The 14,021-nt window shown below is 31.8% G+C and overlaps 1 protein-coding gene across 2 annotated transcripts in view; it reads right to left on the bottom strand.

Annotated features, from left to right (window-relative positions):
- LOC148606843 (tectonic-2-like) overlaps positions 1-14,021 on the bottom strand; it is a 49,755-nt gene that overhangs the window by 28,307 nt on the left and 7,427 nt on the right. For both annotated transcript variants that reach the window (XM_088546343.1, XM_088546344.1), the window contains exons 2-9: positions 13,420-13,571; positions 7,559-7,668; positions 6,910-7,005; positions 4,990-5,100; positions 4,654-4,750; positions 3,336-3,432; positions 2,090-2,172; positions 554-695 (exon numbers count right to left, since the gene is read on the bottom strand). In XM_088546343.1, coding sequence (XP_088402469.1) covers positions 554-695; positions 2,090-2,172; positions 3,336-3,432; positions 4,654-4,750; positions 4,990-5,100; positions 6,910-7,005; positions 7,559-7,668; positions 13,420-13,571 — 888 coding nt within the window. The remainder of the gene's footprint in view (positions 1-553; positions 696-2,089; positions 2,173-3,335; positions 3,433-4,653; positions 4,751-4,989; positions 5,101-6,909; positions 7,006-7,558; positions 7,669-13,419; positions 13,572-14,021) is intronic.

The raw sequence follows: 14,021 nt of genomic DNA, 5'->3' as shown, positions 1-14,021 counted from the left end.
ATTCTTAATTGATAAAATATGTCAAAATAGCATCTGCATATAAATGTTCTGACTACCGGAGATTAAATAGCTATAAATCAGAACATAAACAACAACTCATTAGTTACAATAACTGTTGTGCCACATAAAAATTGTAAAAATACATTTAGATAAAATAAAGTTTTCAACATAAAACTTTTAGCCAGCATGTTTAAATCTTAAATTTATCATCAAGAGATTAGAAACAGTTTAGATCAAGAATAGGTAGAAATAGAATTTCTTTCTCAGATGAAACCTGTAGAAAACTTGTAAATGTAAATTGGTAGGAAACTTCTCGCCGATATGTAATCACTGCTCTGTGATTATTTTTAATCATCAGCTTAGAATAAGAAAAATCAAAATATAAAAATTAGTACATATTAAGTATGGTAAATTTTATCAATCAGCAAGCTGAATTTTTTTTAACATAAAGTTATGTGAAATTAGTACAGGCAAATAAACCCTGTATTAAATTCCCTTTAAACATATACAGTAATTATGATTCATGTACATAGGGATGGTAAAGGCTACAAACCTGTTGTAGGAGGAACAGTTGTGACCTGATTTACACAGAGAGGATTCTGAATTGCATTCTCTACTGCATTTAGTTCTAGCAGATCTGCACGACATCTGAGAGTTGTAACACCACTTGGAGCAGACGTCAACAGGAGAATCAACTTCAAAGTATGAAAATTATGTTAAAGTGTTTAACTCAAGACAAAACCAATAAAGATGTAATTAACCATATTAGAGCTCCATTAAGTAATAGTTTGATGACAGGTATATATGAGTGGTCATTTATGATAGTTTTTGTAGCATTCTGTGACATTTACTTTCTCTAAAATAAATGTAATTGTTATGACTGAAATGTTGGCTAAAATTGAAAACCACATGAAGTGAGCTGTTCCCCAAGTATGCAACACAACAGAAAGCAACTCTCCTTGGATGTTAAACAGAATTATTATCTAAATACTCATAAGATGCTCCAACATTAAAATTTAATGATATCAAATAATATTTTTGTTTCATTTGCTAATGTATATTATTTCAATTCAGTGACTGATAAGGTTAAGTATGGTGTCAAGGATTATACAGCAATCCATTCAAACCTAAAGTGTACTAATATTGTAAAATTTCTTTGGCCATCAAATGTCATATTGACCTCTAAACAAAATTATAAAAATGAAAGAACTTTAGTGAGTGCACTCACATACCCCACACGTCCCCAAGTTGGACACTCAAGAAAATTTCTTCGTAAGATTAATACAAGAAAAAGGACGCCACTAAAAAAATGAATTAGAGAGTTTTTTTTAGAAAAGATTAGAAATCATTAGATTAAAATAGCTAGATGTAGAACAGATTGCAACAAAATAAAATTTAAAAAAGATTTTAGAAAATGATTTTTTGCCTATCTTCTAACTAAATTATGTTACTCAGAATGGTAATTTCAAACTCCAGACTGTGATTTCTTTGAGTTTTAATTAATCCAAAGTAAATATCAACATAGCAGAACAAAATGTACACTTGACCTGTAACTTATCATGGTGAACTTAAACACCAAAAATTATGCCATAATCTGCAAGCGTTTAGAAAAAAAGTCAGAAAAAAACAGTTATTTCTGTGAATTAAGCCAAGTTCAAGGACCATAATTTTGGTAAAAATCACTGGAGCAAAACCAAACACAAACTTGTCCTGTAACTTATCATGGTGAATTTATATATATATATATATAAATTATGTTAATATCCGCAAGAGTTTAGAAAAAAAGCCCAGAAAAGGGTTATTTCTATGAATTTTGTTAAGTTCAAGGCCCGTAATTTCGTCAAAAATAATTGGAGTGGAACCAAACGTATTCTTGATCTGTAAGTTATCATGGTGAACTTATCTACCAAAAATCATGTCAATATTTGTAAGCATTAAAAAAAAAAGTGGAAAACTGAAGATGGACTGATGGACGAACTGGTAAAAAAAATTATTCACTCTGCAACTTTGTTGCGTGGAGTATAATAAGAAAAAAATGATGATGCTTCAAGAATCAGATTATAAAATTTTATGCCAACAAGTTACTCACTGAAAAAGAAGTTGAAGAAATAGAAACACTTGGTGGATACATCACTATGTTAGGTTGTAAAAGCTGGAATCTTACAAGTGGACCTGTGAAAATAGAAAGTATGTGTATATGTCATAGCCAGTAAATCCAAAATCATACTAATACTATATAAAAATAAATAATTGACATGCATTAAATTATTAGAGCAATTTTGTAGAGGTTGAGGGGTTATGGTAAAAAGTAAACAAAGTCACATCCTAATGTTGTGATATTACTATTTTCCACAGAGATTAATGATCTATTTGCTGACTAGGTCGACAGATTACGCATGTCTAAAGCTCAATTTCAATTTCCTTGAGAGACATATATAGAGACTAGGTACAAGCAATAATTATACATTCTACTAAATCACTTTAAAGAAACCATCTCCAGGTACACTAGCTATATGATTCAATGTGTAAGAGAGACCTATTTAAAGCAGCAGTCCTTGCGACTTGAACCACTAAGGCATACCAACAGTCATGTGTATGATAGATATTTGTGAGATATGAAAATAGCTAGAAGTAGAAAGTTCCAAACATCTGACAAAATCTACCTTAACAGAAAGATAAAAAAAGGCAAAACTTTAATATCTCTACAAATGAAAAAGCCAAAACTTTTATACCTTTTATGAAACAGAAGTCAACTTGCCTGTGCTAAGATGACTGCTTCCCCTTATTTTTTAATGAAAAGGAGTCCGCTAACTTGTGCAAAGACAACTATTTCTCCTTAACTTTTATTGAAACAGAAGTCCGTTAATGGGAGCTAAGACAATTGTTTCTCCCTAACTTTTATTTTTTAACAGATAAAGCATTTAAAACATGTGGCATAAGAAACCTTACTAACATGGGCACAAATGAAGTACTGTAATTGCCAAATAAAATGTAAAGGGTCAGTTATGAGTAAGAAAGACTTTACTTGTAGGGTAGACCTATCACTCAAAGCTCACCAAACTTATTACCTCTCATGTATACCTCTTTATAAAATATAGCAATATTTTAACTTTATTTACAACATTTATAAAACTGCAATCAGAAACTGTTTTTTTACTTCTGTTCAGGAATCTAATATGTTGTCCAAAATGTCAATACAACAATTTAGATAGAATGTATGAAAAACTTAATTTCGCTACTTTTTAGAAATTTTTCTTCATCAACACTGTTGATATTATCATTCACAATACACAGTTTATAGAAAGTGTTGTTGAAAGTATATTTGTAAATCTAACCTTGTGAATTAGTATTTAAATACTGTCCTCCTGTCAATGAACTACCTACACATGAGGCCAATGCTTCTGTAGTACCAAGTGCCATAGTTACTGAAACCTGAAGAATAATATTAATACATAACATTTTAAGTTTTCTACTTTCATATTTTAACTCTTAGAGAAATCTAACCACTTACACTTGTTGTTTAAAAATTCCACAAACAAGAGATGCCTATTAGTGTCAGACAAATACACCCTATTCTAGGAGCAGCATCAGCCCTAGAAGTACAGGTAAACTAGAGGCTCTAAAGAGCCTGAATAGCTCACCTGGCTTGAGCAACATTCTATATTTTTGTAAAAGCGGCCATATTTTTTCTTGGATAAAAATTACTTATTTCATACCTAAGGAACAATTATATCAACTTTCATTGAATTCTGTCCTTCAGTTTCTGAGAAGAAAATTTTTTAAAGTAACAACATTAAAAATAGCATAAAAATGTCAAGAAGGGGTGATAACTCCAACATGGCTTAACATATTTACACATAAATTTAACCACATATAGATCTCAGCATATTTACACTAACCCTGTTAGAATTTTGCATATCTTTGGGTTTTGGAGATATATGTGAAAAACTGTCTGCCTTTATCTTCTATTTCTAGTGAAGGCAACAATGTTACTGAATGGATAAAAAATTCCCACATCTGTTCTATGTAGAATACATTAAGGAATATTCATACCAAGTTAGGTTCTAATTGGTCTAGTAGTGTAAGATGAGAAGATATTTGAAAGTAATAACATTAAAAAAGAGCAAGAAAAAAAGTCAAAGAAGTCCAATTACTCCACTGTAGCTTAACAGATTGACATGAAACTTTGAACAAAGGTAGATCTCATCAAGCTGAAGATCATTACCCATCAAAATGTTGCTAAACCTAATTTGAAGAAATATTGGAAAAACTTCCGTCTAACCTCTATCTTCTACTTTTAGTAACAGTAATAGTGGCCATGTTTTTCAACAAATCAAAAATTCCAATCTCAGTTATATGCATAATACCCTATAAGGAACATTCATAACAAGTTGGTTCTAATTGGCCAGTAGTGTCAGAGGAGAAGAGTTTTGAAATATTGTAATATGGCAACAACTGACAACGACATGCCAAGTGATGGCAAAAGCTCTCATGGTACATCAGGACAGTTGAGCTAAAAATGGGTGTTAATTTACCAAACATAATACCTTAAAATGGACTGTAACAAAGTCACACCAGCTTTGTGAAGATAGTATGTAAGTACATTGTATGATATATGGTAAAGTAATAAGTAGTGGTTACTCAGTTTCTTACCAGAATTTCTCGAGCTCCTATAGCTGCTTGTGGTGCCACAAAAGTCAAACCTCTTCCTGTACATGTCACTTGAACATTACTACCAATGACTTGTTCACTAAAAGGGAAAAAAAGGCATTATAGTGTTTCAAAAAATGTCCAGTTCATGTCGCTGCATTACTTCTACTAACAATTTGTTCACTGAAAAAATGAATGTGTTACAGAATAAATAAATAAAAAAAAAAAATCAATGAGAGTTTGTAAATGAACAGAATTTTTTTTCTACTAGGGACATTTTCCTTCAAAATCAGAATCAAAATTCAAAGACAATGTCAAGATATATTGTAGACAAAATACCTCAGTCTAACAGTGATATTCTGTGCAACATCTTGTTGGTTAACAACAACATAGTCTTTGGTACCAGAAGGACAAATACTGACTGATGGAGCTCTTACAATCCTGAAAGTCCTGTAATATAATTAGAGGCACTATAGTCAAATAAAGTTTCTTCCTATCTGTAATACATGTAATTAAATTCAAAAGTCATTAACTACAAGAAAAAGCCTTAAAGACCGTTTCAAGGGCAATCACTTTAATAAGTAATTGCTGTACAACTTTGATCCTAAAGAACTTATGTAGGCTTTATAGATGATCATTTCATCCATCTGAGTTAATACGATGCATGTCCACTTGAAGTAAGGGTATGTATTTGTGAAAGAGTTGGCGAAATTCGTAGGTCCTACCAGTCCTAGCTGTAAAAAACAGTTTTGTTCGATGTTTTATCACGAATGACGATTTGAGGACTGCTGGTGATTTTTTAAGATGTGGCCTATTCAACACTTTAATGGTGCTGTTTCTGGCAAACATCCAGCTAAGCATGAAACAAATAAAGAATCAGAATCAGGTTGATGATGTTAGTGTGACTGCACTGTCAAATGTTTAGACTAAAAACTCTTATAAAAGATAATGATGGGGAAATGGACAGTGGCGATGAGCTTGACTTTGAGCAGACTGAACCAGAAAAATTTTCATTGATTATAAAATATGTAGCTGAAGAATGATAATGATAAAATAAAATCGTTGATATTCAGATAATCATACTGATATAAACAATAGCTACTGAACTAATCACATGCAAAATGGGAAATTAATTAAATAGTATTTATAGACATTTCTGAAAACAGATTGAAAAAAAAAAACTCCACACAACTAAGTCAATACTCCAAAAATGAAAAGCAACTTGGCGTCCATAATGAATTTTGATTTGCTACCAGTGAATTAACCAAAAAAAGTTCTGACTGAACAATACCCAGTCAGTCCAATGACTGACAAAGCAAAAAAAGTTTTCCCAGACTCTGTTGTAAGCTAATATGATGTATGCCCATTTGAAGTAAGGGTATGTCTTTGTGAGTTTATATGATATATGTCCACTTGAAGTAGGGGTATGTCTTTGTGAGTTTATATGATGTATGTCCACTTGAAGTAGGGTTATGTCTTTGTGAGTTTATATGATGTATGTCCACTTGAAGTAGGGTTATGTCTTTTTGAGTTTTTATGATGTATGTCCACTTGAAGTAGGGTTATGTCTTTGTGAGTTTATATGATATATGTCCACTTGAAGTACGAGTCTTTTTGAGCTCGCTTATTTATTCTATTCATTATACACCTTGTGTTTTTTACCTATGAGTTTTGAAGGATTTTCAAAGAAATGAAAAAGCAGTCAAAAGACAAGGGTAAAACATGAACATATCAGGATTTACAAACCTGGTTTATACAGTAAAAGACACAGAAAACTCTTTGAACTTATAGAGGAGATTTCTAAGAGGGCAAAATGGTGTCAATAACATAAAATATATATAAAATAATCCAAATTGACGTGATGAAACAATAAATGTCAGCAAAAAAAACCAACAGAATGATAAAAACAGAAGTACAATTAAGAGACATCAGAATGTGAAAATAGGAAACAGAGACAATCCAAATATACAAGGTAGACAACAAAATATAATACATGTATAACAAAAAGCCATTGGTCAGTGTACAATTCACATTTCAAGTGATTCATTGACAAACAGATTGATAAATGATTGGTAAATATCTGTGATCTTCACATGAGATGTTTCAATCAATTAGATTAGGTACTCTAGCTGAAATCATTGTGAATATCTAAAGGAGTAAAGATTCATACATATATTTGTACATACATAATAACTAAGGTTAAATAATAATTCATGATAATGATTTTAAAGTGTCAAATTCAGATAAATAACTACTTACGAAGGTTGACTGATAGATTGTGTTTTGTTGAATTCTATAGATGATGTGGACACTCCGTAACATCTTATATCTACTGCCTGTCCCTTTACAGGGTTACTAATGAAAACAACATATGAACAATGAACTTATAATCTTTTTACAGTTAAACCTTTTTTTTATGATTTTAACCTGATAAATCAGCATGTTACAATATCTTCAGAATAGAATCAATTTGAATACCATGTAGTATACCCATAAGATCCTATAAGTAAATGAAACTTTCTACTGACTTTTATTAGTTGAATTGTTGCTATTTACCAGGTAAACAACATTAATGACAATAATAAAACGATGTAATTAAGCTTCTATTTGTCCTACATACTTACAATTTTAATGACATCAATGAAGAACTCGGATTATTACTGTACAACGGATGTACTGTTACAGATTCATATATCTTTACTTATCTTTTCAACTCACATCAAAATTAAATTTCCTAAAATTAACTGTTATTCCCTTCTTTGTAATGTATCAGGGATTATCCAATCCTTCAATGTTTACTTTTTTATCATAATTTTATCATCACTAAGATGGCAAATTGAAATGTTGAAAAGTACATGAAAGCAATTGGGTATGGAATAAAAAAAAAATATATACTTCCTATACATACTTAAACTGGATGTTTCCTGCACGTGTAGCCTCATTCAGGGTTGTTGTCATAAAAATTGCTGATGAAAAACCATCAGTTCCAGTAATACTCAGCTCACATGTGGTATTTACCTTAAACAAAATGTTTGGAACACCATGAACTGAAAATTCTAACATGTATAATTTAAAGAAAAATAGAATAGATTTCTCAGAAAGTCCCCTTCCAAGCTGTTATACATTGTCCATGTACATATTTTGTAACTAATAATCATTCACCCTTATATTGAGGCACTATCCATAAGACAAACTAAGTCGTCTGCCAAAAAAAAGGTTCCCCTTGACCAATTTCTCTGGCACAATTTTATTTAAGTATTTAATGCTACCAACTTAAAAGAAATCAGTAAAGACAAGAGGCTCCCAGGAGCCTGGATCACTCACCTGGTTAAATTTTTGCCTTTCAAGGGCAATAACTCTAACAAGATGTCCAGGTCTCACTAACCACTTCCGGGTCAAATGGCCACCCCCCTATGTAGTACCAAAAACACACTGAACCTAGACATATGCATTGTAAGTGCATTATTTGTGTGTATTATGATTAAAAGTAGTCAAAATAAAGCTGAGAATGTGTACTTTAAATCATATATGTAATTAACTACAAAAGTGTATGAATATTGTTTACATGTGTGAGTAATTTGCCTCCATGCTGTCATTTAGCAGAACAGGTAAAAATGTGGATTTTCAGTATTATTTATTCAAGTAAATTTTGTGAAGAATTTCTACTATGATCGTACCATTAGCATAATGATTTTGGAAGCCTTATTTTCCAAGCTTCGCAACGGTATGCAGCTTTAAGATGTCATTTGTCCTGGGAATTCACAGTGAGACTTTGAAAATTACTTTTTTAACATGTAAAGTAATGGAAACGTTAGAAGTGGTTAGTGAGACCATAAATTAAATTATGGCATATTTCAGAGAAATGCATAATTTGAGGAAAATTGCCTTTCCTGGTCATTATTTCCATTTTCCCATAAAATCAGTATAGTGATATTGGTAATCTGGCTATATTTTAAGAGGTGCATTGTGCAAGGTATTTTAAAAAACAACTTAGCAACAAGATTTTTATCAGTAACAGTGACTCATAACTTGACGTCATCCATGAAATACACAACGTCACTGCTTGGGATATTCAAAGTACTCAAATAGTCACACAGCACAGACTAAGAATCACACAGTAATGAAATAGGTATGATATAAATTGTTGAAATCTGTTCTTTTTTCATAATGATAAATGATGTTTACTATTACAACTTCTTGAATTATCATAGGTATCAATTTGGTGTGACAAGTTAGTTAAAATTGTAATTTTTTAGTAATTTAGGGAAAATATCACTGAGGGGCATGATATAAAAATGACCATTTCTTTGTAGTCCTATGTCTGATTTTGATAGTTTTGGTCTTATTAGACTCACAATACCACAAGCTTTCATAAAATGTAAAAAAAGAAAAACATAAAAACTCATAAAATGTTTTTAAGGTCTCACTAACCACTTCCGGGTCAAATGGCCACCCCCCTATGTAGTACCAAAAACACACTGAACCTAGACATATGCATTGTAAGTGCATTATTTGTGTGTATTATGATTAAAAGTAGTCAAAATAAAGCTGAGAATGTGTACTTTAAATCATATATGTAATTAACTACAAAAGTGTATGAATATTGTTTACATGTGTGAGTAATTTGCCTCCATGCTGTCATTTAGCAGAACAGGTAAAAATGTGGATTTTCAGTATTATTTATTCAAGTAAATTTTGTGAAGAATTTCTACTATGATCGTACCATTAGCATAATGATTTTGGAAGCCTTATTTTCCAAGCTTCGCAACGGTATGCAGCTTTAAGATGTCATTTGTCCTGGGAATTCACAGTGAGACTTTGAAAATTACTTTTTTAACATGTAAAGTAATGGAAACGTTAGAAGTGGTTAGTGAGACCCCAACAATTTTGACTCCACAAAGGCTTAGGTAGGACTTATCATGAGGATCATTTCATCAATTGAAAGTTTCATTCTATCTATCATAGTTTTCAAGATACTGACTGAAAACTGCAAAAATGTAATTTGTAACCTTTCAAGGGCAATTACTCATATATGGAGTCGTCTGACAACTTTGATCCCTGGAGACTTTGTAGGCCTTATAATATGAGTCATTTCAGCAATTGAAAGTTTCATTCATCTATCATAGTTTTAAAGGTATAGGCTGAAAACTGTGAAAAAAAAAAGAAGTCATTTTTCACCTCTCAAAGGCAATAACCCTTATATGGAGTTGTCTGACAACTTTGTTCCCGTGGAAACATTTTTTAGGCCTTATGATAAGGATATTTCAGGAATGGAAAGATATTGGCCAAACCTAACGGTTTTGGAGATATATGCAAAAAACTACTGTACGACCCCTATGTTTTATTTTTAGCAACGGTGGCCATGTTTTTTAACCAAAAAAAATCCAAAAAGTCATTTTGTTAAGGATACCCTAAAAATTAAAATACCAACTTTCATTGAAATCTGTGTAGTAGTTTTTGAGAAAAAGATTTTTGAAAGTAATAACATCAAAAACAGCAAAAAACTTTCAAAAGGACAATAACTCCAACATGGGTCAACAGATTACCACCAAAATTTGACCACAGATAGATCTCATCATGCTGAATACTTTTATTTAATCAGAATTTGGCTAAACCTAACAGTTTTGGAGATATATGCAAAAATCTGCTGTCTGACCCCTATGTTCTATTTTTAGTAACAGCCGCCATGTTTTTTAACCGATCAAAAATCCAAATGTCAGGCCAGGTGAGCTAAAAATGGAGGCTCTATCCAGACAACAAGCATAAATCAATAACTTCTAAACTAAGTCTCCCCTCCCAAAAAGTGCACCCCAAGACTAATCATTGAAAACTAATCTTTGAAAATCAATCCCATCCAAGCTGTTATACATCCAACAAGGGCAAATCAATAACTTCTTCGACCTCCTCCCATAAAAGTGCCCTTGACAAATCTCTGAAAATCAATCCAATCCAAGCTTTAATTAATAGCAACTACATAGGAGAAAATTGGTTAATAAATAGAGGAAAAATATAACAGTGTTGTCAATCACCAGAAGTTTGATAACTTGTCTGCATACGGGCCCCACTGTTATGTCTTTATCATAACATATCATCAGTTTAATATTAAGCAAAGTTTAAAGAAACTGCATGTACACTGAGAGTTACCAATAACACCAAGTATGAACCAATGTTAGCATTTACTGCTGAAAAAATGATCAATTCATGGTGTAAAGATTCGTATATCATATTTGTAATTTTTTTCCACAACAGAAGGTCACATATCTAATACATGTATGTACATGTAACAATGTGTATAAAAGTTTTGACCAGAAAAACTCTCACTAAACTGATATACCATTTTAGCCCACTTGATAATATGCATCTTTTGACCCCCAAATTGTTTTGGTTCAAAATCTGAAATACAAATGTAGAAGATGCACTATAGGAATATGTCATAAAGATTCATTAAATTCCATTAAGTGGTGTAGGAGGACCTAGGATTAACAAATAAAAGATGGTACCACATATCCTCATATTCATAAATGATAATGTGACAATTATGTTCATAATTTGCTGTACATGTGAAACCTCCAAATTAATTTAGATCAAAATCTAAAATAGAAAGTTGCAGTTGGAATATGTAAAAAAGGTTCAGTGAAAGTTTCACTACATTTATGTAAATCATACTTTGGATAAGAGATAGGTACCCCTGTGTCCCAATATATGTATTCATAAATGACCAAGTCCATGTTTTGCTATGTGAAACCCTCATATTGGTTTGGATCACATTATAATTAATAGTGAGTACACAATGGCAGTACATGTATGTAACAGATTCTGTGAAAGTTTTATGAAATTCCATTCTTTCGTGTAGGAGGAGTATGGGATCAGAAATGGGTCCCCCTCTAGGTACAATGTAATTGAAAGAAGTGTGGATGGAAGGACAGACACCCGTATTAGTTCACTATATACATATACTCAGTGTTCATTCCAGAAAATTGCAAAAGGGGGCCCCTTGACAGCAAAACAGGGGGTCATTTTCATAATAAAGGGGGCCAATACAGCTGTATTATAAGTGGTCATTTTTACAAAACAGGCAAGATTCAACCAACAAATAAGTTAACCTTAGGTTTGTATACACTTTATAGTTTCATTTTAGGAGAGAGGTAACAATTACTAGTATATGTTGTTTTTTTTTCTTATGGAATTGTGTTGATTCAAATTGTAATTCAATATGATGTTGCAGCTCCACTTGAAATCTTTCTGTTCTTATCGGGATCGATTCCAAATCGGCCCAGGCCCACGAATAATTAATAGTTTCACCTTCATTCGAAATTCTCAACTCTAGGTTCTCTGGCCATGACCATTTGTTTTTAGTCAGTTGGCTGATCTGAAATTAACTGGGTCCCGTCAGTAGGATCAGGGGAAATGATTGTGTCCCCTGCACACCGCCAGCAGTGTCATTAAATTGTTTTGTCCCGCAAAATTTTTGTTTTTGTAAGTTAGCACTTAGACTGGTTTTACCACATTTTGATTGCACAGAATTTTTGAAGGCATTACTTTCAGAGAATTTCTAAATGATAAGCATGTTTTTCACACATGCTTTAGTGAGTAAAAATGTGTCTCCTAAAGTGAACAAATAATTTGTAGTTTCCAGTTCAAAACAATTTTCGTTTCGCGTCTACAGAATGGACTCTTACACTGTTGTATGGTAATCGTACAAATGATTTCACCTTAAGCACTCGTCTTTTTTGTTGTTGGTTTGTTTTCTTCAACCGTACACCAAGTGACAACTAACTTATTGTTATAGTTAAGTTTTAAGATTTTTGTTTGTGGGGACAAAGACGATGGGCGCATACTTATAGCGACTTCATCCTGTCCGTAATAAAACACAGACGGCAGAATCAAATTGATGTCAATGTATTTATGAAACGCTCCCAAAGGGAGCACTGATCATATTTCAGTTATTCACTCTTTCTAATTAATCATCCTATTTATATTTATGAAAGAACTATGAAACAAAAAGTAAAAACAGACTGAAACAATTAATTTTCATTACCTCAACCTTGTTCTAATGTATTTAGATTACATGAAAATGTTATTTATTCAAGTAAAAATATTTTAAAATCACTTGCTGTAACAGCGAAAAAAAGGCAATACTATTTTACAATTTAAAAAAACATGAAATCTTAAATGAATAAATTATCTACTATAGTCTCAAAAAGTGTATCAGCTATCCACATGGCTGATTTTAAACAGGAACAAGCAAAACTGTGAAAAGCATATATCAGACATTCTCAAATATATTTATTGTTTGTTTTCAAATATATGCATAAAATTTTACTATTATTGCTCAAGTTGAGTAACTTTTCAACAGATTTCATTTTTTATATCATGTCACTTACATCCATGTTCTTATATCAAATAATAAAATATAAAAACATAGAACAGAACTTCAAACTGACTACATGTACATGTAATTCAAAACAATGTTCAGCTAATAAATAAAAAAATCTGCACCCAAACCTGCACCATCAATTTTATGACTTTTTTATAATTAACTTAGTGCATTGCATGCAATTGTATGCCCTTTCCACTGGTAGTACTTTTACTTGAGAAAGGTGTCTTCTTATTGGTCTTAGTGCACTAAGACTGGTCTTTGCAGTGTTCAGACAGACCAGTCATTTCATGGTTGAAATAATCCTGTATGCACCATGTACCTGCCTATAGATACAATCATTATTTTGCCTTTATATTAGTAACTATTACATTGTATATAACTTGACTTACATTACCAGTAAAAGTAACATTTGATCCATCTGAAGGGTTCTTATTCTCGATAAACACTGGAATTTGTCTTGCTGCAGGTAAGGTATTTTCACTGAAGGAAAGTGACCCAATGATATTCCCTGGCGAGGTCCCAATAAATACCTTTCCAACCCCTGAAAAGAAAAATATGATTGGTTTTTCTTCACATGTATTTAATAAACACATGAAATGATTGAAAGCTTCATTCTTTGAAATGATGTAATAATGAACTGTAGAATTAGTTACCTCTCAGATATAGTATTATGGTACAACTTTTGTTTCTTTGTGAGTTATTTAGATCTTACTTTGTCAGTCTTTACACTTATCAAATTGGTTGAATGTTTCCAAAAAGGAGCTAAATGGTAGAGAAGCAAAATCTAAGTGCTGTTAGCACTGGAGGTTTTGATTCTTCATTTGTTTTAATGTCTACTGTAGATCTTAATTTTCTTTGCAGCCATGATAAAATATCATTAAACTGATATTCCATCATTACTGCAAATAAAATTAAGATCTAGACTTTAAAACATGAAAGTTGACACTCATGTAAGGAATTTTGATCCTGGAAAATCAAAAACCACAAATTA

This window comes from Perna viridis, chromosome 9 (assembly GCF_037379345.1).
Source record: "Perna viridis isolate PV_CMFRI_1.1 ecotype Kerala chromosome 9, ASM3737934v1, whole genome shotgun sequence".
Taxonomy (NCBI): Eukaryota; Metazoa; Mollusca; class Bivalvia; order Mytilida; family Mytilidae; genus Perna; species Perna viridis.
This window is presented reverse-complemented; position numbering and strand designations above follow the sequence as displayed.